The following is a 26985-nucleotide window of genomic DNA, read 5'->3' as shown; positions in this document are numbered from 1 at the left end:
TATGTTTTGGCTGCTAAGATGTTGATGAATATTCTTTTCTTTGATTCATTTAAAGATTTCTCTGAAAGAGTTTTGTGTTGAGTTCTAAAAGAAGTTGGAAATGTAATCTTCTGGCTTTTTGAGAAGTAGTTAATGTGTTATAGAATAAAAATTACACAGAAGGTAGTGATGGCTGATGTTAATTTAATATTTATAAAGTTTATGGATTACTGGTCAGTTCTTCAAAATAAACCTTGTCTTTCCAGATACTAATGTGCATGTAAATACCGCTTCTAAGTCTGTATTTATACCTCATAGAAAATGGATTTTGCTTCTATAATGAACTAAATTTTAAAAAGGACTTGTGATGATTCTAGTAGATATTATGCTGTATTTCTGGTGTGTTAGATGATGTGCTTAGGAATTTTGGAAATAGTTTTTTATTATAGAAGAATTCATCTGTAGCTTTTTGGTTTGTTTGTTTGTTTTTATGCAAAAGAAAAATATTTTTAAAGGACTTATTCTTGGTTCTTAGAAACCAGGGACAATTTAGAAAGAATCTCTGAAAGTCAAAATTTTGGGCTGGAGGTATAAGTTTGTTGTTCCTTGTTGGGAAGTGAGTATAAGAATAAATATGAGGTCTTTGTTGTGGTGGTTATTGTTTTTAAAAGGTAGTGACTTTTATGTTATTGGTTGTCTGCCTTCAGTAAGTATGCATTGATAGAGACAAGATAATTTTATTTTTAGTAGAAGTGGGTGATAGGAAGGTAGATATTTAGAGACAGCAACTTGCTCATGTGAGAAGTAATGTTTCGCAGCTTGTAAAGAAAGAGTTGCACATAGTTAATTTAACCTATTTTTACTTTTGAAAATTACATAGAAAATTGGTGAATTTATTTTGCTGCTTTCACTAAAAGCGCAAAATACCCAGTCACTTTGGGATTATTTACAACACTGTTTTCAAGCGGTGTTTTAAAACAATGTAGATGAACCCTTTATTTGACATTGCTTTCATGGACTACCTCAAGCTGCTTTTACAGCAGCTTTAATTTTTGGAACCTCTTTGACACTCGCTAATCCCAAGAGGTTACTGGACCGCTGCTGAGCTGTGGAGTGGTCCCTGCTGGACACCTGCTTGGCCAGCAGTGTCGGTCTTTCCGCTTGACAATTTGTGAGCTGTTTGGGGGAGGAGGAGGAGTAAGGGGGGTGAGCGGGAAGAGAAAAGGGGAAGAAGGGGAGGGCAGTATTGAATTAGATTGTTGATAGCGTCCCTCCGAGGACTGCTATTAAGAGCGCGCTATTCTGTACTTCTCTGCTGCAGAAGCCAGAGAGATATTCGTGTTACCACAGCATGTTGTAGATGTATGAGGTTTTGCTCATCCCGGCTTGGAAATAAAAATAGGGAAAGGAGTGCAACTTGAATCAGAAGCTACTAGAAGAGTGCGCAGAGTTCTTCAGCAGTTTATATTTGCTCTGACATTTTGCTTTCTTCTAACTGGGAAACAGAGGACCTGGCATTTTTTAACTGGGCTTTTCCCATAATGGCATTCTTGTATTGTGTGCTCAGAGCTTGCACAGAAGGAAAGCAGGCTGCTGAATTTAGTCACTGATCTCTACTAGCTGTGGCCTAAGGCTATGCTGAGGTTTATATCCCATTTGTATTGTTGCAGCTCAAAAGAAGAATGTTCAGAGGATGACAAATGTATTCTGAGTAGGTATGTTGTTTCATTCTTATATGAAACCCATCTATTTTTTTCCTGCTACTATTGGTCAGAAATCAGGTTAATAGGTGCAGAACATAGTACAATGCTGCAGTATCCCTGTTAAGGTAGAACAATGGTATTGCAAGCTTTTTTAAAGCACCATAGCTGCTTTTATTAAGTAAAGCTGCATTGTGTACTATGCACAGTACAGGGCGCACACACACACACACACACACACACACACACACACACACACATTGCAGTCAACACTTTCCTGACGAGGTGGCACTATTGTGAGTTGGAAGGATAGAATCATCTTATTGCTTTAGGGGACAGGAGGATTTAAAGGAGGTACCTTTCAGTCCTATTGTAGAGATTGGAAGCGTCGGTTTAGGGGCACTGGCAGAATCTTTGGCTTGTTCTCCGCGGCTGCCGTGTCAGTACGCGGTGGAATGGAAGTCCTAGTTGGTAGTCTGTTATGGAAACGCTGTTTACTGTTATTGTAGTACCGTGGTGACAACATGCCATTGAAATGGAAAACGAGCTCTCCTGCTATCTGGAAATTCTCAGTTCCTGTGCTTAAAACATCCAGGTCAACTCCACTTTCTCCAGCATACATGTAAGTGAGAGAAAATAGGATGTTAAAGTGGAATTTCATTCATGAATCTGCCGTGTGGTAAAACGTGGGAGGGGGATTGCAAATAGCACCATCCCCCAACTGACAAGATTGAGAAACAAAAAAAGAAGCAAACAAAAACAAACAAACAAACAAACAAAAAACCACCCTCAAGCTTGCTTGCATTTAAAGGTTCTGGCATGCCCACATTACCATTGTTTTTGTTTTCTAGAGTTTGTTTTTACTTAAAGTGTTATAAATGCAAATCTAATCATTGCTATGCAGGTATAGCCAAGGGATTGTATAAGGAAACTAATGTTTAGCATGCGATATTTGAGATTTTTATATATCTGAAACACTGTGATTTCTTTTGTGTGATGGCTTAAAATCTGCTGATGTTTGATGTTTGTGATCTGCTAAGCATGAAAATGTTTTGTGTATTATTTTGGATGAATTTGAAACATTCATAGTTCATCAAATGAGTCTTTCAGCCAAGACTTTTACTTTGTAGTTCTGTATAAATATTAGTGAATGCGTGATATTATATCTTTCTCAGTTTTCATCCAAGTTGTTCAAATTTGGGGGGCTCTTGCTTCTCTGGCAGTTTCTCTTACATTCAGAGGTTGAAAAGAGTATTCTACAAACAGCTGCTCTGGAAATGGACTTTAATTAAATAGCTAGGGAAGTGCATTGAAAAATATGTTCGGAATTAAAAAATACTTTAAATCTTTAAGCTGTAGCTTAAAAACAAAATCCAGGAGATATAATGAAGTGTTCTTTGGGAGTATTGTTCAGAATTCTTTTCTTCTAGAGGAGGAAAGAAATCTTTTGGTTAATAACGGTGTTTGAACTCTGAAAGTTCCCTTCAAAATCTTTTTAGCAGTCAGAATGTGGAAATCCTTCTTGCTTTAGGGGAAACGTGTGTTTAGAAGGCTGTTGTGAGTTGCCATTTTTTAAACTTAGTTTCTCGTGAAACTCAGATAGCTACGTAGTGGCCAGGTCTTTGGAAAGACACCCAGCTGCTGAGAAAGTACGTTCCTGCCTTCCCTGGACCAGAAATGCTTCCCTAGAAAGCAATGAAAGAAATGAGGACCGTTCAGAATAATTTTTAGATCATTTTTTATGAGCCTCCATGTTTGTGTTTGAATTATTTTCTCGGTTTGGATTGTAAACTCCTTTTTCCTTTGGTGAAGTGAAGTCATGTAGGTGATGCTTATGAAAAGACAGCAGCTATGTTTGCTTTTCAGATGCTATACTTAGCAAAAGCACAAACTAATAGAGGCGACAGTGGAGCTTCTTCCAATTATTTGAGAAAACAGAATGGCTTCCTGATTTTAAGAATCTTAGCTAATGAGAAATGATTTAATGTATACCAAAAGCAACTTGACTATATACAAAACAAAACCCTGCAAAGATCCCTAGGTTACAATGAATGATAGTAATTAATGTTTATAGTATTTTTGCTTTATTTCACTGTTCAGATGAAAAAATTATATTTCCTTTTGTAGGTGGCTTGCCCTTTTTAGAGATGTTATATATGAAATACATGCCCATATTTTATTCTTACTATCCAGAAGCTCAGATACAAAGTAATACAAAATTTTTAATGAACGTCATCTTTCCATTAAGAATTCATTTATCTGTTTGACTTGGTTTAGAAAGGAAAGCTAGAAAATACTGTGATCTTACGATGGTGAATGCTATTTACTAGTAGTCCATATGGGTAGGATGGAATGATATGTTTGAAGAGCTAAAGGTTAGGCTAAACTATTTGAACTGGTACCAGGAAATATTATTAAATTGATCCCAGCTTGCTTTTCTTTATAAATACATTACTACCACATATTAACTGAATATACATAGAGAGAAACAATGTTTGATATGGAAAAGACTCACTTGGGAAGTCTGTTAATTGTTTACCTTTTAACTTTTAGGTCACAATTCATTGACTCATTTGGCCCAAAATAAGAAAACATCTTGGTTACTATGTTCTTTTTAATCAGTGCTTTATACTCTAAAACCTTTTCTGTACACAAAATGATGTTTAAGTTTAGCATAAAATTTAACCCTCCAAATTATAAAAAAATAAGTTAGATTACTGGATCAGATACCAATATTTGTTCTTAGACTTGTTTGAATGGCATTAAATCTTGGGTTTTGTTGCTGTGGCTCTTTAAAGTCTTTGTATTGCAATGGAATAGTTCAGTTCTGACTCATTGGTATATTGTGATCTATTGGACATTGACCTGTAAATTCATATCTTAGAATTTCAGGTAATAGTTTGATTAATCTGGAATCTAGAATTATTCACAGTTGTTGTACAGTCTTTTCATACATGTGCCTGGCAACCCAAACAATGCTTTTCAATGTTCTATCATTATGTAGTGGGATTTGTCAAATACATTTTACATGACTTTGATTGGAAACAAGTGTTTTCACAAAGACTGAACTGCCAAAACCAGGTGTCCTCAGTTACAGTACCAATGTACTATAGGAATTCAGCAAGTAGATCACAAAGTGAAGGCTCTACCATTATCTTTCCAAACCCAGCATCAGTGCTGTTCAGCTCCACCTTTACTTTGATGCTGGTCAAGGCTGCTATGCCAGCATCAGCTACAGTACATAACATTTAATTCATTGTAAACATTGAACAGAAATATTGGTTTTATTCCTTGTAGGTTTTATAGTTCGAGTTTGTTTTCTCTTTTGTAGATAGCTGAAATGTTTTATGTAGCATAAAATACATTTTCAACTGTGCTGTAATGTGTTGGGTGGAGATAAGAGATTTAGGATAAGTATCTGGCCCTGTTTACTGAATAGACATAGTCTTCCTCCAGCTTCAGGTTTGAACATGTGCAGAGTGATATGCCAAACATCTGGATTTCTGAGGGGATTGTCTGAATAGAAACTGAGTCGTTGGTGTCATATTTGTGCTACTCGTCTGTTCAACAATAAGTTGAAGTTCAACCTTAGCCTCAGGGAGGTTCTCCTGGTCAGTGAAAACTGCGTGAGTAGAGACTCTGCTCTTGACAGGTGCACACCATATAAATTCCCCTATCATTTGGCTTAAATTACTAAAGCTGAAAGAGCAAGCACATCTAAGGGGTTTGTCAGTGTTTTGGTATTCATTGTTTTAAGACAGCAAATGGCTCCTTCAGGCCAGTGTTAGAGGATTAATGCATTGTTAGATTCTGAAGGCACACTTAAACAGTATTAGTTCTAGCAATGTTTTCTTCCTTTCTTCACAAACAGCAAGTTTTATCAGTAGTAGAAGTATGGCCAGAAGGAGGAAAATAATTAGGTAAGAATTAGATGGTGCATTGTAACAGTGTATTCTAGCAAGATGGGTACTGAGAGATCTTTTCCTTAGATTTTTACCTTTCTCAGGATAAAAGGTGACAGATAATAGTAAACTAATTTAAACAAGAATAAATCTTGTCCTCCTTTTGTCCCTGTAATTGTAATTAGTTAGATTTCTGTTTAAAATTGGTTGAATATGTAAACTATACTTTATAGTTATTGCCAACATTGTAGTAATTCATAGCAATTTCTTTAATCAATAAAATTCAGTCCTTAGATCTCCTGAGGTAAACAGTTTACATGCTATGTTAACTTGCCCCATTTCTGGATGATTCAAAAGACAGATATAACAAAAACATATATTTTATACTTTTGGTATTTTCTTTCTTTTCTTTCCCCTAAGATTGTTCTCTACTAATTTGTGATACGAACCAAAACTCGGAGTTTGAGGACTCTTTCTTAGCTACTGAAATACTTAAAATAATCTCAAATTAAGAAAGAATATTTAGAGGCAAGTGGATCTCTGTGAGTTCAAGGCCAGCATGGCCTACAAGAGCTAGGACAGGCTTCAAAGTAACACAGAGAAACCCTGCCTCAAAAACAAAATTAAAACCCAGAAAACTAAGAAAGATTATTTAATGGCTCTCACAGTTAGCACGTAAACTTTTCTTATGTATCTGCTTGATTTGTTTTTGCTGCATATCAAAATTATGTTAATAAAGAATATAACTAATGCATTAGACTAATTTGTGTTGCTTTGTAAGTCATGTGGTTGTTAGGGATTTGCACTGTCTTGATTTGCAGAAGGATTACCTTATCATTTATTAATAGAATATCTCAGTGACCTTTGAGGTTATTTGGAGAACTGACACTCCCTTTAATTAGTGCAGGAATCCCTCCTGTGATACTTCTCAAAGATGGCCCTCCATGTCCTCCTTGACCATCGCCCCCAGAGCAGCACCTTCATTCATAGACAGCTCTTCTTTGTATTGTACAAATCAGTTCCTCATGCCAGCGGAGCCTCATGGAACTAGGAGAGTTAAAAGGTATTTCTTGAATGCAGCCAAGCTTGGAAACTGTCGGGTGTGTCATGGTTTCCAGGCACTTTGTGCTCCAGTTGTTGTCAGGATTTCTATGCTAGACTGAATAGTGGGTTCTGGGAACGTGATGCAGTGCGTGTAGTCCCGCTTGGGGAAGGCCGCCCTCTGCTTTAATGTTTACAAACTTTTCTTTTTGGAGGTTTATGATTGGACTGCGTCTCCTCTTTATCAATATTTATTCTTTTAGTTACTTAAGATATTTTAGTCTCGCGTGTACCAGTAAAACTAAAATTTTCTTGTCAATCCCATTGTGGATTTTTAAAGAAACTTCTCAAAGCCTCTTAAGGAACTTGTGAAAAATACCACACATAAACAATGTATAAAAGGCTATGTTTCTTTCACTTTCAGATGTTTCAAAGAATTTTAATTGCCAGGAATTTATTTTGCTTCATTATTTTTATTCTTAAAGGATGCTGCTGTCCAGAACCCCTCCCTGCAAAGTGGCTGCCCATAAGGGGGCAAGAGACAGAATTGAAAATCTCCACATTGTCATGGAAAGTCACCATTACTGGTCGTTACACCCATTCATCTTGACAGAATATTTAGGCAAGATGTGTGTAGAACTAAATGTGAGAGAGGGAGGAATGAGAAAGCAGTAAGAGACTGGCACATATCTGTGTAAATAACTGTCCTGCAGTTAAAGTTAACAGATAAGCACGGCAGGTGATACTTTCAGCGGAAATGGCACTCGATGTATTACTGTATGTTTCTCCAAGTCTATCCCCAGAAGGCCATATAGCTGTTATTCTAGGTATTCAACGTACACATGACTTTTTCAGCCATCTTATACGTTGAAAATATCACAAGTAAAAAACCAATGATTTCAGTACAGCTAACTCGCATCTCTGACTACCATCAGAGCACACTGTGAGGTCTGTTGGTTACTGCTATAATGAGCTGTAACTCTTGATTCTCCAGGCATCCCAAGAGACAATCATATCGCATGTGGTTAATATAGGAAAAGGTCAAAATTCGGAATGTTAGATTCTGAATGTATATTCTCTCTCTCTCTCTCTCTCTCTCTCTCTCTCTCTCTGTGTGTGTGTGTGTGTGTGTGTGTGTGTGTGTGTGTGTGTGTGTGTGTAAATCAGGAACCATCATATTCTAAATTAGTAGCACTCAGCAGTCACTGAGTGTTGCATGCCAAGAATAACTGCTGAGAATTAGACAGATACAGTCCTTGAAGTCAATCAGAATGACGATTCTTCATCTTCCATTCTGTTTTTATTCACGTTTTACGTCTATGAAAAATCTGAACCAAGATAAGCATTAAGTGCTTTCAATTTTGATAAACTGATTTGAAGGCAATAAAAACACAACTGAAGAAAAATAGGTATGAGCCTAATGGGGCACAAAGTAGAGATAGGTACCAAATTTTAAGATGCATATTGCATAGTATTCAAAATAAATCAATTTATGCTTAAACCAGATACTATCATTTTAAACAACAAAATGGAAAGCCATCCTTCATGTTAGACAGGAAATAATTTATTGGTCAGATGCTTTTTATAACATGGTAGTAATCATACCTTTCCAAGGAGCAATAATTTCGTCTAAATTATGTAATGGAATTTTTGTTTAAAGTGACATTATATCATTTTCAATTACAGTAAAATATTTTTACTGACATAACTCACTATGATGAAGGTATCTATTTTTTACTCAAATTTTGACATTTATGGTCTACTAAGGTGAGAGCGTGCCCAACTTGTTTCAGAGTGCCTCGTAAAATGTGGTTCGCTGGAGAAGTGAAATAATATCCCTCATTAAGACAATAAAAATAGTTTAAAACTTTATCATGTATATCAGATGCTCGGAATTTCATATGAGAATTTATCCCATTTAAAAAATCCTAGTTTAGTATGGTTAATAGAATTTATTGAGCGCTACTCTGAAAGTGCTAAAACCCCTTCCATGACTCTTCTCCTAAACTGCATGCGTAGATGTACTCTCTCCTTCTTACAGTCAGAGACACAGAGTTTTAAGTAAGGTAATTAGCTTGTTCAGTATGATTTATCAAAATGCTAAGTGAAGCCATGATTTCAACCCAGGGATACCCGAGTTCATAGCTTTTGTGCAGACTTTCACATCTTCTGACTTAAGTTTCATGGTCTTTGTGGTGCTTGGTATGGGATCCATGCTTTGAAGGTGCTGGGCAAGGTCTGTACCACTTAACTACCCCTCCAGACAACGTGCTTGCCCCCTTTTATTTCATACTTTAATTGGATAGTGCCTTAGTAGAATTAAAAGAAAGAAGCAGCCTGGTAACTGAGAGAAGTTTTTTGTTGTTGTTCTTGTGAATGGAGATGTAAAAAAATAGATTTACCCACAGATTGCGAGCTAGAGAAGCTGTAGGGAAACATTGAGGAAACTTCGACTACTTGCTATTCTGATCTGTAGTAACCATTGTCTCTTGTATTTCTTGGCTAAGACTGTTCATTTGGGTTTTGGTTTGTTTTTGAGACAGGGTCTCATGGTATAGCCCTGGTTAGCCTGGAACTTAACAATGTAGAACAAATTGGCCTGGAACTCACAAAGCTCTGCCTCCCAAGTGCTGAGAATTGAGGTGTGTGCCACCACACTTGGCCTGTGTAATTTCTTAATATGCTGTTCTACCCCAGTTCCACGTGGAAACTAGCTACCATGGACAGTGCTGTAGCTAGCGTGCTCCTTTCTGCACTCTCCAAGCGTACTTCTCTACTCAGGATGTTTAATATTTTCTTGAGGATAATATTATCCTTTTGCTCAGTTATATACAGCACTCAATAAAAATTAAAACTCCCCATTTATTAGTTTTCTATTGCTTTAGTATTGAGTTAATGTGTACTGGTGGCCTCAAGCATCACAAATGTATTATTTTATGGTTTAGTAGATCATAAGTTTGGGACTGGTCTCAGCAGGCTAAAATGCAAGTGTCAACAGGGCTGAGACTCTGGGGGAAACCTGTTCCTGCTCATTTCCTGTCACTGATTAAATGAAGTTCTCTGTGGGCGTAGGGCTAAGATCTCCATTGTCTTGCTGGCTATAGATAAGGACAATTGCAGCTTCTGGGGGGGGGAGGGATGGCATTCCTTTGTTTTTGACTGTCCTCCATCTTAAAAGTCAACAAGTTGAATTCCTTTTTTATTGCTCTGTGACCTACTCTGTTTCTTCATTTAAGTACCTATGTAATTAAATTTGACCACCTGAGCAATACAAGACAATTTTGATATATCAAGGTCCATAATATTAGTTTTTTTGCCTTGAACATGTCCACATCCTCCTTTTATCTTTAACATGTTCACAAGTTTCTGGGATGTAAATGTTTTCAGGTGTCTACTCTAATGCATCTAGATCAATAGTCATACTAGGCTTGTATAGGGATTATAAGAAATTATTCCATTTAACCCAAGTGATATGCACTTTGCATTCTTACAACTAAGCTGTATTAATCTGAATAACCTATATTAATCTCTGGGTAAATAATTTTCTTCCTGCATATTACAGTAATTTAGATGTAACATAGGCAGCTCTCAAACCTTTGCAATAAGACAATGAAATTATTATTAAACGTAGAATTGTCCAATGATAGCCTTAAAATCTGGATTTGTGTGGAAAGCATCATGAGAACACTACAAAAGAACTTATTTTGTGTTCTGATTCTTGCAAACATTGGAAAATATTGATGACATCAATTTTGCAAGTAGACATAGTCACATAAAATGTAGATAAGAATACGAACATAAAATGCTAGTCATTAGAGTTATATTATTTATCCCTCTTTCTCTGTGAGTTCAAGGTGTGGTAACAAAAACCTTTGAGCCCAGCACTGGGGAGGCAGAGAAAGAGGGATCTCTGTGAGTTCAAGGACAGCCTGGTCTACAGAGTTATTTCAGGTCAAAGATATACAGAGAACCTGTCTCAAAAAAGTAAAAGTAAAAATAAAAGAAATAGAGGTTAAAATAAAGCCGCATAAAGATGGAAAATACACAGAGAATCTTGATACTGTATGTTATTATTATGCTCTCTTTGAATTGTTTGAATGCTGAGGAAGGAGCAACAGCTGCTAAAAGACTTTTGTTTATAAATGCTGCTGAACTAACCCAAGATAGGTATTTTGAAAATACCTTGGCTTCAAAATTGAAGTCAGAAGGTGTGCTACTTTGGAGAAGAGATTCTGCTTTTGTTTCCACAGAAAACGAGAGGCTCTGGATTTATTCAGAGTTAAGAAAAATCACCTTTGACCAAGGGAGGCCACCTAAAGAATCTCTGACAGGAATAGATGGCCCAGATGTCTGAGTTCTTCATCCAGAACAGGTTCAAGACTGCTGCCTGAGATGATCAAGACTCACAGGATACTCCAGTCAGAACTTGATTATAACTCTAAATTTTCTTTAGGTCCCCATAAGATCATCAGCGCCCCCAACCAGCATTAAGTACCTTGAAATACTACGCCCACATTCCCAACAAATGGATTATGGGTATTTTCCTTTGTTTAAAAAAAAAGAGGGAAATGGTGCGGGAGAATTATCTGTATTCTGTCAATCATGTATTTTAATAAAACACTGATTGGCCAGGCAGGAAGTATAGGCGGGAAAACCAGACAGGAAGTAGAGGTGATGCAATGAGAACAGGAGAATTCTGGGAAGCAGGAAGGTTCCTCTGCTACTCCTGCGGAGACCACTGAAGAGGCAACACGTAAGCTGACAGCTGAAAAAGGTACCAAGCCATTATGGCTACCATAGATAATAATAATGGGTTAATATTATTAATATATTATATTAATATTAATATAATATATTACTTATATATTATATTAATATTAATATAATATTAATATAATATTAATATAATATTATATTATTATTAATATATTATATTAAGTTACAAGGGTTAACAAGAAGCCTGACCTAATGGGCCAATCAGTTTATAACCTTATGGAGTCCTGTATGTGATTTTCTCTTTGGGATACGCGGTCTGTTGGGTACTGGGCGGGAACAGATACCCCCAACAAGGCGGCCCCTCATACTACAGGTTGCTCTTATGTCTTAAACCCATCTCCATTAATCTGCGTAATTTGTTATCCTATATACTTTAAAATACCTACTCACTTTTACTCTATTTCTGTTAATGCTTTAACCTATCACTGATTTTTTTTCTACAATTTTTAGATCTCATTTTCTTGACTGTATTACAGTTAATGTTAAAGGCAAACATTAAAGCCTCAAATAGATCCCTCTTTATAGGTATGTTCACTTGTATTCTCTCATGCTATAGTAAAATATTGTCCCAATTAAGTTGTTCTACCTTATTTTGAGTGGAAATGCAAGATAATTGAGAATGAAGTTTGAAGAATATATGCATGCTCTAAGTTGTAAACAGATTATCCCATTCATGATCTCTTAGCACAATTCCCTATAAGAGTGTTTATGCATAATCATTTCTGAAAGATTCATGACTCTAAAGAAGTTTGTGTACCTGTAACCAAAGTTTCATTTTAAATAGACAGGAAATCTGGCTCATATTTTTCCATAGATATATTGTCAGAGTATTTAAATTGATGCAGTTAGAGACCGCTGCTTTGGAAATATTGTGTTATATTGTCATATCATTATAAATATGGGCTTTGTTTCATGTAATTATAATTTCCGGTTACATTTTTTAATAGCTACTATTATTTATGTATCAATGTAGCTTTGGAGATGGCCAGATCTAGAAGAAATAATTATGTGTTATTTGCTAAGTAAGAATGAATACCCACAGGGCTGGAGAAAAGACTCATAGGTTAAGATCAGTTGTTGCTCTTCTAGAGGGCCTGAGTTAAATTCTGAGTATTTACATGGTAGCTTACAACCATCTGTAACTCCAGTTCAAGGTGTTCTAATGCCTTTTCTGACCTCTATAGGCACCAGGCACTCAAGTAGTGCACAGACATACCTGTAGGCAAAACACCCATACAGATTTTTTGAGGGAAGGAAGAAAGGAAGAGAGGGAGGAAGGGAGGGAGGAAGGGAGGGAAGGATGCCCTTAGGGACTAGGGAACAAATTTCAGCTAAGGTTGAGTGTTGATTTACGTGAATTATACATAAAATTCATTGGTAGAAAATAGTAAGCATCTATTATAATTTTATGTAATTTTATCAACTAGTAATTATTTGTCTGACTATGATGGCTTTGCAAGAAACTACACTGTCTGATATTTGTATTTCTATTTCTTAATATGGAGATGTTTCATAAATGCTGAATGTATGGGTGACCTTAGAGAGAGTAGTTTTTGGACTGTAACCCCGTATAGTTCCTCTTTACATTATAGTGTTGAACATATCCACTGGAGCATATAGTACTACATCATTGTTTTGTTAGATGGTAAGTTGTGGCTCTCTTGTCTAGGAAAGAGACTACCCACAAATTTGTATTCTTGTGCATCATTGCTAGAAAATTCCGTGGTGCTGACCCAGATTGATAGTAGTTTCAATAAATGCAATTAGTCAAGGATCAAAATATGTTACCATACTATATCAGATTGTTATTTGGTTAGAAAAAAGAAAAATAAGGTTATAGTCTTTTTAAGATTGCAAGTACTGTTAGCTTTAAAGGTTATTTGACCTATTTCATAACTTTGTCTTCACTGGGAAAACTTTTTCAGGCAGATTGATACTTTTGTACTAGTGCACATACATTTAAATAATGATTTGTTTTATGTGTACATTCTAGAAAAAGGAGTGTCTAACCAGAAGTTAAAATGAATCTGAATAATACTTAAGAGAAAAAATAGTTTTATACTAAGAAGTCATCCATATTTCCATATGTTATGGATTTTATACACAAGAACTTCATAGTAATCACAGAAGCTTGGCAGACACCAGATTGAAATTAAATGAATTTCTTCTTAAAATACTTGTATTCTTAGAAAACTTCATATATGTACACAATGTATCTTGATCTTATGGACCCCTCACTTCTCACTACACCCTCCAGCATCCAGGTCCACTCTCAGCACATCACCCTCTCAACTTTGTGTTCTCTTTTTTTAATTGATGTTTTTATAACCCAATGAATACAGCTAATGCACTGCCTGAGTGTTGTATAGGGCCCTCCACTGACATATAGGAAATCTACCTGCTCACACCCTCAAAGAAGAGTGACGGTCTCTCCTCTAGTTGCTATCAACTCCCAGTAGCTCCGCAACTAGGGATGAGGCCTTGGTAACCCTTCCCACATCCTTCCTGGAAATTTTACTTGTCTTGATCTTATGCAGCCAATAGCAGCTGGTGTGAGTTCATGAGTGCAGCAAGCATGCCATGGCCAGTGGACAGCCTTTCACAGCGCTCTTCCCTGTCCATCAGCTCTTACATCCTTCCCATCCCTTCTTCTGTAATGTTTCCCGAGCCTTGGGTGGGGGAGAGGTTGTTAAGTGGCCTCCCCATTGCTGAGAACTTGTCACTCTTCTTGGCACTCTGAGCAGACTCATCCCATACTGTGATAAGAAACTTTTTTTTACCAAGGTTGAGAACCATGAAAATGGATATGAGTCTAAACATCAAATCTTTTCAAAATAATTTGACAACGTTACCATTTAAAACAACAGTAGGTTCCCCTCTAGAATCTATGATTTCCCTTACCTTGAAATTTTCATCAGGTTTAGAGTACCAGGCATGAAATGCTTCATGTGGAAAATGCTCCTCAAATCAAGAGAGAAATTGATTATCCCATAATAGTCATGCCACTATTGCACCAGTGGGCACATATTTCCTGGCAGGTTTGCATTGCAATATTGGGTAAGACCACTGATGTCTTTTCTCCTCCTGGCATCCTCGAAAGCACCTTATGATAGTATAAAATCTAACCAGAAGTAAGGAAATTTCCCGGTTAGTTTGAGATTGATTTTTTTAAACCAAAGTGTGTGGTATCTTCAGTAGCAGTAGTTCTAGTGGGCAAAAAGGAACAGTGGCAATAGCCTGTGTTGTTTTAAGGGTCCTCTGGAGTCTCTGTGATAACTCAAAGGGTAGTAAACTGTTCTTGGCAATGAGACCTTTATTTAATCACCCATTTTTTTTTGTGGGAACATTATCCACTCCTGGGGGATACCTCTGGAGAAAGGTTTTTAAATAAATATAATATATATAATCTTTAAAAGCTAATAGATTTTCATGGTCTGGAGAGATGACTTACTGATTAAGAAGCTAAGGACCCAGGTTCTATTACTAACCCCCACATGGTGGCTCAAAACCATCTGTAATGCCTTCATCTGGTCTTCACAACCACTGAATATGCTCATTGCATATAGATGTACAGGAAGACAAAATACTCATACACGTATTTAAAAAACTAGTAAGTTTTCATAAGGCTTCTTCATATCTCTTTCATGGTTAACCCATGTCCTACCCCTCTTTCTTTCATTTCCCTGCTCTATCCCTGGATATGTGATGGGAAAGACTAGTGGGGAATGCTGAAGATTGTAAATTAAGTGAATTATTTCCTAAAATGTTTAAGTTTGTTTTTCCAGGGCTGGAGAGATGGCTCAGTGATTAAGTGCACTGCTTGTTCTTCCAAAGGTCCCAAGTTCAATTCCCAGCAACCACATGGTGACTCACAACCATCTGTAATGAGATCTGGTGCCCTCTTCTGACCTTCAGGCATATATGCAGGCAGAGTACTGAGACTACTGTATACATAATAATAAATAAATAAATCTTTAAAAAAGATTGTTTTTTCATACTACATCGCTAAATGGAGACGAAAGGCATAGCAGTACCTGATAAAAACAGCACACTCTGAAACACACTATCTCTTAATTTATAATATATAAATTTAAAGGTTATTCAATCTCTAATCAAGAATCTTTATTACGAATTAGTTGGGATGCTCAGTTAAGGAGGATTAGTCCCAGATATCTTGAAGTAAAGAATGTAGAGGTGAGTTTTGGTTTAACAAACTGTGCTTAACTGAATAATACCTTCGAGCTATGAGATAGTTTACTGAGCTGGAAGAACAGTTATCTGTGAAAATACTAAACAACAATACATATGAAAATTGATCATCATAAATATAGAAAATGGGGATGACAGAAATGTTTTGGTGATGGCAGTTGCCTTTTAGAATCCAAAATATTTAATCTTGCATCACTTGGTTGCATGATAACAGGATATTTTTGAGATTTCTGACATTTGTTCTGATTGACTAGGTTTCCAGAAAGGATCATTGGGAACTATGTAGTCAAATTCATTTTCTTGTAAAATACTGTAGGCATGTGAAAAGATTTGAAACTATTACTTCAGAGGATAGCTCATGAAGATATAGTGAAGGTAGTAGGTACTGTAGTAGGTACCATTTTCTAACCAGTGGGCAAACTTTTAACCCTTCATTAGTATTCCCACTTCCTTGACGACTCGTTTCTTTCTGTGTGCTTTTCACCTACTTTGAGAGTCATACATTATAATTTGCATAAAAATCTGGTTTAATGTTCTGTATATAAAGGAGTGAAAGAAGATTCTAGCCCATTATCTCAAATTAAGGTGGTATTTTATTAATACTTTACAACATGCAAGCAAAAGATCTATGCACATAAAATAATGAAATAATAAAAATAAGTTGAACATAACTGAACAATTCAGAAAATTAGGTTATACATTTCACTTGATTTTTTCTACTAGACTGATGATTGGTTGCGATTTGATTTTGGTTTATGGGGTCCAATTTCTCAATAAATATTGAAATTGTATAACTTGAGTGTTTGAATATTTAACAAATTGGAATTCTAGGCAGGTAAAACCCAGTTTGTTCATAGTATGGATCTTTTATTTAAATATGTCATAACGTGATAGTCAAGTTTCAGAATTGGCGAGCTACCAATAATGGGGGTAAAATGACACTAGTTGACAGTCCTCAATAAGAAAAGAGTTTCAGAGCAAGTTGGCTTGATATTGAAGCAGCTGGAGTGTACATTCTACTTTCTTCATTGGGAATTGATAGAAGAGAAGCTAAGTTCACAGTTGCAAGTGTACTGAGGCCTTTTGATAGCCAGGCCAGATTGACAAATGGCTGGAGATTAGAACATTCTGTCAATAGGTTTGTGTATTACTAGAGAATAAATTCTGTGCCCTCTGTATAACTTATGGTAATTGGAGTACTTGCTGTTTCTCCCAACTGACTTGTACATACTGCCATTTTCTTATACACATACCCCTGTCTTAATTAGGGTCTCTACTGCTGTGAAGAGACACAATGACCATGGCAGCTCTTATAAGGGAAACATTTTATTGGAGTGACTTACAGTTTCAGAGGTTTAGTCCATGATCATCATGGCAGGACATGACAACACACAGGCCAACATGGTCTTGGAGAAGGAAAGGAGAGTTCTACATCTGGTTCTTCAGACCTCAAAGCTCACCCTAGCGACACACTTCCTCCAACAAGGCCAGATCTCTTAATAGTGCCACTCCCTAAGCATTCAAACATATGTGTCTATGTCGGCCATTCTTACTCAAACCACCACAACCCCTGTGTGCAATCTCTCCAGTTTTGTGGCTATCTAAAGTTGATGGGCCCTCCGGATGAAATGTTTTCTGTGTGTCAGGAATGGGATGAACAGTCACTAATTTGTTTCTTCACTTCCTGTTTTCTCTTTACTTCAGGATATATAGTAAATTCTACCTATTCCCTATCATCTACAATCCTCCCCCACACCCACCCATTCATCTCTTTTTCCACCTAGTCACCCACTGTAGACCTTTATCCTCATCTTTTTGTCTCCAAAATATTACAAAATATGTGAAGAATAAAAATAATATAAAAACCAAGCTTCTGAAATAGAAGAAGTGTTTGTCAAGGTATATGAAATTATGTAATTTAAAAAGTGTTTGTGGTTTAAATGATAAGAGCAGTACAAAGTCTTAAAATATGGTAGGTTGAGAGCAAAATCATTAATTTTAGAGTTGTTCAAGGACAGGATTGAAATATTCAGTGCAAATGCTTTTTGGTTTGGATAATTAACTTTCATCCTGTTACAGTTATCTAATGGAGTATCATTTGTCATTCCATTTGTCTAGCCCAATTCCCTCATCTGTGTCATAGTGCTATTTTGGGGATTATGATAGTCAGCATTGGAATTCAAAATCTGTTCTTTTCAATGCTGGTATGTTCTTTTAAATGTAGTAATGTAAAAATCTCCCAAGCTTGTTCAGAATTATGATTCAGGAAGTAGTACTCCTTACTAACTTTTAAAAGATTTATTTTATTTTCTTATTTATGAGTTAGTGTGTGTGTGTGTGTGTGTGTGTGTGTGTGTGTGTGCGCGCGTGCAGGTGCTCTTGGAGGCCAAAAAAAAGGGTGTTGAATTCTCTGGAGCTGGAGTTATAGGAAAGCTTTGATGTATCTCCTGTGGATGCTGGGGATCACACTCAGGTTGTCTGGAAGAGCAGCAAATGCTCTTAATTACTAAGCTATCTCTCTAGCCCTGTTTATTACCTTTTCTGTGGGCGGGGAACGAGACCTTTCTGTGTTGTCCAGACTACTCTCAAACGCCTAGTTTCCAGACATTCTCCTATTTCAGCATCCCAAGTAGTTAAGACTATAAGCATGCTTCACCGAAGTTGGTTTATTTTTAGTGTTATAAAATGGCATATTACTAATTTTTGCACATTTGTAGGCTTCACTGTGGTATCCCTGTACACAATGGAATTGGTATATCTAGACCTGGATATTTGTTGTGTCTTTATTTTGAGAATATTAAAAAAAACTTCACTAGCTATTTTTAAGTCATGGCTTAACCCTCATCAGCCATAGTCATCCTGTATTAGAGATCATTTTGTACCTGTTAACTGTTCTCTCACCATCATCCTCTCCCACACCCAAAGCAGGGGATTTTGGATCCATGTAATTAAACCAGAAAATTCCTTTCCTCTTATGATACCTTTCTTATATTCATAAAATAAGTCCTTAAATATGAATCATTGTACAGTCTCTACTCTCTATTTTTAACATTTAGTCCTTGTGTAATGGAAACAATGTTGGCTCTAGGTTTAGGCATGGGTTTGGATTCATAGTTATGATATGTATGTGAAGCATTAAACTCCCCGAGCTTCAGTTCCCAATCTTGAAAGTGGGATTGTCATGAGGATTAAGTACCATATGAGAATGTGCCTGGCACAGTGCCTAGTACACAGCAGGTGCTGAGTGAATGATCTTATTCCTGTGTTATTATGGACATCAGCTACTTATTAATGTAATTCTATTCTGAATGTGATGGATATATGCATGTGAGAAACTTGCACTATAGTCTCTTTAATTTGAAATACCATTTTCACATATGCTTATTACTTTGATTATTTTTCTTTTTCTGGACGCTTGTATTATCATGGCAGAAATAGAATATTGAAAACACAGCAACCATTGATAAAAATGAAAATGTTGCCTATGCAAAAAGTTTTAGTAGAACCATTTCTGATCATTAATAATAGATCTAACATGTATTCATAAAATAGAAATAACTCATTAAAGTTTTGCTTTTATGGTTCCTTTTGTGCCTAACCTTATTAAGGAGATATGTTGTCCATACATTTCTTAGCAGCAATTAATGTATGCCTTATTCATACAGACTGCCATGATATTTGTAGTTTCCTCATGTAATGATACTGTAAATGATATGTTAGTTAGTAGACTAATATTTCAATTCTTGAAGTAGTATGGATTTTTTCACCTTTTAAACAACTGTATCAGACTTATTTATTTTATTTCAGAAGCTGAAATTTTTGTTTCTGATTTTAATTTTGTACTTCCCTAATTATTATAATGGTGAAAGCTAAAATGAATGAGTATGAATATCCAAACATGTCTGATTTATTATTTAGTTTTTGTTTGGGATGGGTAGAGGAAGAAAAAATTTATTAATATCTTTAACACCCAATTCATACTTCAAATCTATCTGAAAACTAGTGGGAAATGGATCCTATCATCTTAAGTTTTTGATTCATTTCTCAAGGGTGGAAGGAAATACCTTGACAGATTTAGCTCTCAAATTCAAATGAGTATGAGAACAGGTGGCAAAAATTTCTCCTCCACCTGCCATGCAACTTTATCACAAGAAATGTTTCATTTAGCAAATGCTGCTGCGAGCAGACACTTCTCTACTTCAGAGCAGACAAACAAATGGAAGGAGAGTACTTCTTTGAAGAAAACCCCTTTCTTGATTTTCTTTTAAAACTGTGAGTTTTAAATCTGTCTTTTCTTTTCCTGAGGGCTGGGTTTTGAAAGGGTGAGTTGTTGACTTGATTAACTGGTCTGCTTTATGGTAGTGTCAAAACATTTATGACTGTCTTGGTTGTGGTCTTGTTGGTGTTGCTATTCTTCTATGCAGTAACTTTTGGGTATGATAATATTATTGACCTGGGAACTTCAGGTATTTGTGTTATACTTTAGGCACTAACTGAATCGCAAATTAAGTGCTTTGTTTTAACGAAACTGTGTTATTACATTACATATTAGATTTTATGTGTATAAGGAAATGAAGGCAAACCAAAAGTTGCCCTGTGAAACTAACCAGTAACTGAATAGAAACAATAAAACTGTTGTTCATGTACTTTAATTTTTTTCTGATTCATGTTTTTTTCTGACAAATTCCAAGCGATGCAGGAGTGTATAAGGCAGGATATTTCCTCCCAATGTCAGTGTACTGTTCTTTAGGCAATGTAAGTTAAAAGTGAGCCACCAGTGTATAAGTTGGCATATATAACTTCCATACCAGGAAAAAGCATCTGCTTTTAATGTATTCTCATGATAATAATTTCAAAAGGCACTAAACTATTCTTCTTTTTCCTTGACATGACAGTGAAATGTCACCTTCCTCGACATTTGCATTTAAAATGGATTTGTGTTTGTAGTGATAGAAGCCAGGAGAATGAAATGTGAATTTTATAACTTACCAAGATGTTACCTCAATTTCCAACACAATAGGATTGGTTTCAGTAGTTAGTCCTTTGGATGTAGAGATTGAGAACTTTTCAGAGGGAGTTTGTCACTTGGACTAAATAAATGTAAATTAGAGGTGCCCTCCCATGGAGCATACCAACAAATGTGATTGGTATAGTAATTTGTAAGAATACTCTGTGATTTACAGAACTTTGGGCAAATGAACTTACTCGTCACTGTTCTGTATAGGAAACATTTTAACAAGAATCACAGGGCCTTCTTTGGGTGGCATTCTCCTAGGAACAGATGTAGTGCACAATCCTTCATTATCATAAAAAAAAGAAAAAACTGGTCTAGTAGTTTTTAGATGCCTTTTGTCAAATATCCATTTATATGAACACCTTCACGTAGACCCCAGGGACTTCATGCATGTCTGCACTAGTGAATTTGAGAGTGTGTCTTTGATAATTTATAGGCTTAAAAGATAGACACTTTGCATTGATTTGCATGTTCTTGAATACTGAAGAAATTGAACAATTTTATCTGTTAACTATTTATACATCTGCCTATATGAATTTGTACATTTGTATTTATTTACATATGTTTTCCTTGAGGTTCTTGTAAAATATGGAAAGTCTGAGACAAGATTACAATGTTGGCATTGCTTAGCAAAATAACAGTTGCTTAGGATTTTTTTTTCTTTCTTCAAACAACAGTGTAAGTAAATGCACTGTGATATGTTTAGTTTTTCGTGTCTGTGGAGATCTTAGTAAAATGACATAGAGAGCGCCTCATCTCTAACCCACAGCTCTTCAACAATAGCAGCAACAACAACAAAACAGTGATTATTTTCTTTGCACAAACACATTTGGCTGGTTCATGCACATTTTGTGAAAGATTAGTTTTACGTTCGGTGGTTCACTGCTGTTTTGAAAATAAAATGTGTTCAGTGTGCAGGGTTAGTTTGTCAGTCACATATAGATTTTAATGTTATAGCAGGAAGATTTAAGTTTTAGAAAAACTGATGAAGACATTGTCTCCTCTAAATAACCTTTTAGTATTTATAAAATGACAGGATTTGCTCAAGATTTACAAGATTGCAACTTTCTGTGTTAAGGTAAATCCAGTGAACAGTTGTTTTAAGCAGAATTAAGATATTGTTTTTGTTATATAAAATATAAAAGTCTTTTTTTACATAATTATCGTATAAACATCAGTGCTATTATCTACTGGTCTGTTGTAAACACTTGAGTTTTCAAAGTGTTAGGAAAGAGGAGAGCTGAGGTATTCTGTTAAAATGGCTTTAGAAGATTTAGTGGTAATTAGTAATCCCCACTGTGTTTTTGTAATGTTAACATTACTTCGTGGAGTCAATCCAAGGATGGGGAAATATTTAAAACATGAAATTACTCGATAAACACTTCATGTGAATGCAATTCCTCTGTACCAGGGTTTCTCAACTTTAGTACCATTGACATTTTTTGCCTGAGAACATCCTTGACATACAGAATTGTCCTGTGTACTGTAGTATGTCTAGCAACATCCCAAGAGATGACAGTAATTGCCTACCTCTCCCTCATGTAGTACAATGGAAAATGTCCACAAATATTCTCAAGGGACGTGTGTATGGTAAGGGGCAGGGATTGGAAGAAAAATTCTTTCCTCTGCCCATTGAGAACCGCTGGCATGCATATTGTTTTAACTTGAAAGTATTTTTTTTTAAAAAAATAGCTTTTGGTCTGAAATTTTTCTGATAAACAGCTCCTTAATAGAATAACATGCTGTAATTGTAGCCTGGGCTTTCCAGAGAGAGAAAGCTATTAGTTCCTTTCAGTGTTGAAGAACAATGCGCTTTCCTTGCAGTCTATAAATTTAATAAAAAGAAGCTAGACAGGCATATTGAGTCTCCAAAGAAGGTTGATATGACATGTGCTGTTACTGGCACAAAAATGATAGGGAGTGTTTTGAATGTTAAAGAATCAGTCTCCCCCGTATTCCAGAAGTCAAGTGTGAGGGCTTCTCCAGCTTTTTATGTAATTAACTAGAAAGCCAGCTATCTCCTAATGCCACGAAAGGGTTACATTTTCATATAAACCTTCTCAATTTTGAGAGCAAGGGACAAATGACAAGTAAACAAGTTGTTACCTGTAGTTTATTCAAAGAAACGACTTCTAGGGTATGTCACAAGGACAGAGCAGCTGCGACTTTACTCCTGTCCTTGTTGAAAATGATAATTGATGGCCATTTAAGCACTGCATGATAAAGAGATGTCTTTGGAATGATTCACAGAAATGAGATTCCATATTCAGTCACAGGACATAAATTAAGCCCCTCATACCAGGCTGTGTGTAGGGAATATAGAAATTAATAGCACAGTCTGCTTGAATTTTCTATTAAAATAATTTTAGATGGATAGATATATTCTGGGTAGAGACGTGCCTCACCATCTATTTCTGACTTTCCCAATTGATGCTATAAATTCCAGTGCCTGTCTACAAACATGTATATGAGTATTTTGCACACTATGTAAATTATATATATAGTATATCATTCCTTTTAAAGCTATTTCTGAAACTTTAATGGAAGGCTATGTTCATTTTCTTTTATGCTTGTCAAAATCTTATTTGAATTATTCTCTATTAAATATCTATGAGAGATGAATAAAACATGGTTATATTTTATTAATTCATTTTTCATTATACTATGGCTCTAATATTGTTCAGAAGAATTGATGCCACCCTTAAGGCAAGAATTCCTGCTAATTAGTACAGGATTTAAAAGCACTTGATTGCTGCCAGTATTCAAAAAGCAACATCTTTGTGTATAAAGTAGCTATCGTCTTAAAACTCGTATGAAAACTGAGAAGCTCAGGTTATAGATATTACAGGAAAAGGGTGAAATCTTTGATACTAGATAGTCCAGCTAAGAAATCACATAATTTAAATTTCAAAAATTTTAGATAAGGAAAATTCTGATCGAAATTCTTTCTTTTCCTAATATCCATTTAGCAGTATCTATCATGAATGCACAAACCAAACCAATTCAGAGCCAAGGACTCCTTGTTCTTAGGCACATGATCCAGAATCCACTTTAGCTATGTAGAGTTAAGGGTACAAAAGGCCCCTTGTAAGAAATAATGACAGATCATTCTAGGGTGGTCAATTTTTAGTATAATCTAAAGAAAGTCCTGTGACTATCAACGGTTTCATTATCGTTTCTGGTAATGAAGTGTCTTTGTGACTCCACATTCTGCATTCCTTTCTTATGGTCCTTGAGGAAAAGCTATTATTTTAATATATTTTATTTACTTATGTTATCTATGTCTTTGAAAAGATGGAAATACTAGTAGGATACAGTTGTTTCTCCAAACAATCTCAAATTGTGAAAAGAAAGGTTAAAAAAGAGATAGGGGTTGCAAAGATAGCTGAATGGTTAAGAGCATTTATTTGCTCTTGCAGAGGACCAAAATTTGGTTCCCAGTATTCACATGGTAACCCACAACCAATAGTAATTTTCTTTGCAGGGGATCTAACTCCCTCTTCTGACCTCTGTGGGCACCAGGCACGCTTGTGATATATAGACGTACATGCAGGCAGACATTCATACACAATAAATAAGAAAAGAAAAGAAAGCAGAGCTAATAATAAGAACTTTTATATTGGGTTGTCTTAAAGTAAAAGAGCTCACATGGGTAAAGTTCTTGGCAAGTACTTGATAGAGAGCAGTGATTGAATACATCAGTTGTTAGTTTTCTCTTTCTAAAATTAGATACTTAAATTCAACATAACCAGGAAGGATATAATTTGATAGCATTGCTATCCAAATAGTAAAATACACAAAGCAAATATTGTCACTCTAAAAGTTCCTTGAGACTATGCCTTAAAGCTATGTTTTGATTGATTTCTCAGTTTATATTTACATTTTCTGTTCTTGAAAAGCATTATTTTTTGGTGTTCAAGACAGGGTTTTTTTTTTTTGTGTGTGTGTGTGTGTGTTTGTGTACGCCTGACTGTCTTGGAAATAGCTCTGTAGAGCAGGCTGGCCTCGAACTCACAGAGATCTGCTTGCCTCTCTCTCCCTCATAAGTGCTAGGATTAAAGGTGTGTGCCACCACCGCCTGGATGGAAAGCATTTTAAACATGTGTATTTCTTCTATGCTACCGACGGGTAGGATTAGAATGCAGTGAAACGAGCCTCCGTGTATTCTGTAGACAGATGATTGTCAGCAGGAGCTATCTACCTAAAATAATTTCATTGCTGTGAATTATGCACATTTTCATTTTTCTTTTCTTCTCATTTAAAACATCTTTCAGATCTCTTGTGGAAGAGGAAGACCAGCATTTGAAACTGTCCCTTGGAAGCTGTGAAATGGGGCTCTCTTCCCATTTGCATTCTTCCAAGGCAGGAAACACACGCATCTTTACCAGCAATACCCACAGTTCTGTGGTGTTACAGGTAATGTCAACTACCTCTTTTGCGGGATTTGTACAGTTATGAACCTTTCAGTAGTCGTTGCTGTTGTTTTGAAGTGCAGAATAGCAATAACTGGGGAGGCTGTTATTATGTGGGGATGGGAGAGGGAAGGTGAATGGCAAATCTCTATTTTCAGCTCAGCTACTGTTGTTAACATAAAATATCTCAGAAATATAATCTGTTACATAGAAAAACAAATAAAACCCTACCAGTATAGAAATCTTGACCAAAAATGCATTCTTGAGTTTAAAACCATTCCCACAGTTTGTTTTTGTTTTATTTGTGTACAGAGTATCTTGATAGTATGTCACTTTAATTTTTAATTTATTTTTTTAATTTCATATATGTCTACTTTTTTTTTTATTATTTCCTCCTGTTTCTTTTCCTTTCTCCATAAAGTACATCCTGTTTGCCAATATTGACTCTAAAGTCTATTATGTCACAGCCAGAGTAAAAAACATCACAGGTTTCCTATTGTTAATATTCTAGTTTCTCATCTGTTGTGTAGTCATCTTCAATCATAGTCCTAAATATCATATTTATTTGCTATCTTAATTCTCATTGACCATAGTAGGTGTGGGAGTAGGGATGGAGGCTACTGCACACAATCCCACAGATAAATGTAAGAATTAATAACTCACATGAAAGGAGGGGACAGGAAGTCAAAGGATCACAAAGGGCAAGGATCTGGGACTATTTTTCACAAACATTGACATTCTAAGTGACCTTACTGATCCTGTGGTCATTGATGAATTAGAGAACAGTAGAGTCCTGGATGGCCTTAAGTGCCTTCTGACAGATTTCAATTCTGTTGGTCTTTTTGCTTTTGTATTATATTTATATATGTATATATAAATGTATCATAAAATGAAATCTTCCTATGTGGATTTTGTGAATCTATTTGATCAAGAACAACTACTGAAGTAGTACATATTATAATGAAAGATGGTGCTTATAATTATTATAGAATCTCTGTTTAGTGTAATGTCTCCGGGCTTCATTTTCCTTATCTATAAAATGTGACTACTGATCAGGGCATCTCTATATTGCCTTTTCTTTCCAATCTATAAATCCTGAGAGATGGGTTCTAAAGTTTGTTGTTCTTTGGGTGTCCTCAGTGGAAATATAAGGGTTCCGTCTTTTGGCATCTTGACACTCTATACATAATGTAAATGTTGACTTTTCCCAGGAGATAAAAGGGGTTAAGTAAATATCAAGAACATACAAGAAAGTAACATATTACTTTAATGTCCTTGTAGTAAATAACAGTTTTAAAATACTGGGGGGGGGGAGCTGAGTGGTGGTGGCGCACACCTTTAATCCCAGCACTCAGGAGGCAGAGGCAGGTGGATCTCTGTGAGTTCAAGGCCAGCCTGGTCTACAAGAGCTAGTTCCAGGACAGGCTCCAAAGCTCCAAAGAAACCCTGTCTCAGAACAAACAAAATTCTGGGTAGAAAACCAGAGGCATCCATACTGCGCTTGTGAACCTGCTATTTTAAAGCGGTAAACTGAATAGTGATCACTACTGTAGTTTGTAGCTGTGATTGTCAAATTTTAGTGTTAGGATCATCAGAGGGACTTATTAAAACACTGAGCACTGACTCCCAACCTAGAGATACTGAATCAAAAAATATGGGATGTGACCTAATAATTCCCATTTCCAGCAAGTCCCTAGGTGATGCTTTACTCCAGAGAGTAAATGCAGTCTTTAGCCACCACAGGAAGCTGGTTCTAGAACTCATCCCAGCGACCAAAATCTTCTCATGTTCTTTACAAAAAGTAGCATAATGTTTCCCTATGACCTAAATATATCCTCTGTATATTTAAAAGCATCTCTAGATTATTGACTTAATACACTACAAACACTATGTGCATAGGTACTGTATTGAATTATTTAGGGACAGACGACAAGATTGAAAGTACTGAAGTG

General features: G+C 36.0%; 1 protein-coding gene across 13 annotated transcripts in view; it reads left to right on the top strand.

Moving 5' to 3' along the window:
- The window catches only part of Klhl13 (kelch like family member 13), a 196922-nt gene that overhangs the window by 136218 nt on the left and 33719 nt on the right, over positions 1 to 26985 (top strand). For 10 of the 13 annotated variants that reach the window (XM_087902656.1, XM_085684959.2, XM_048450376.3 and 7 more), the window contains one exon: positions 24896 to 25037. In XM_087902656.1, the coding sequence (XP_087758782.1) occupies positions 24896 to 25037 (142 nt within the window). Of the gene's footprint in view, positions 1 to 1292; positions 1695 to 2011; positions 2302 to 24895; positions 25038 to 26985 lie in introns of those variants that run through there. The other 3 variants (XM_085684956.2, XM_048450374.3, XM_048450373.3) reach the window with 3 other exon arrangements.

Source organism: Myodes glareolus, chromosome X (genome assembly GCF_982192425.1).
Source record: "Myodes glareolus chromosome X, mMyoGla1.1, whole genome shotgun sequence".
NCBI lineage: Eukaryota > Metazoa > Chordata > Mammalia > Rodentia > Cricetidae > Myodes > Myodes glareolus.
This window is presented reverse-complemented; position numbering and strand designations above follow the sequence as displayed.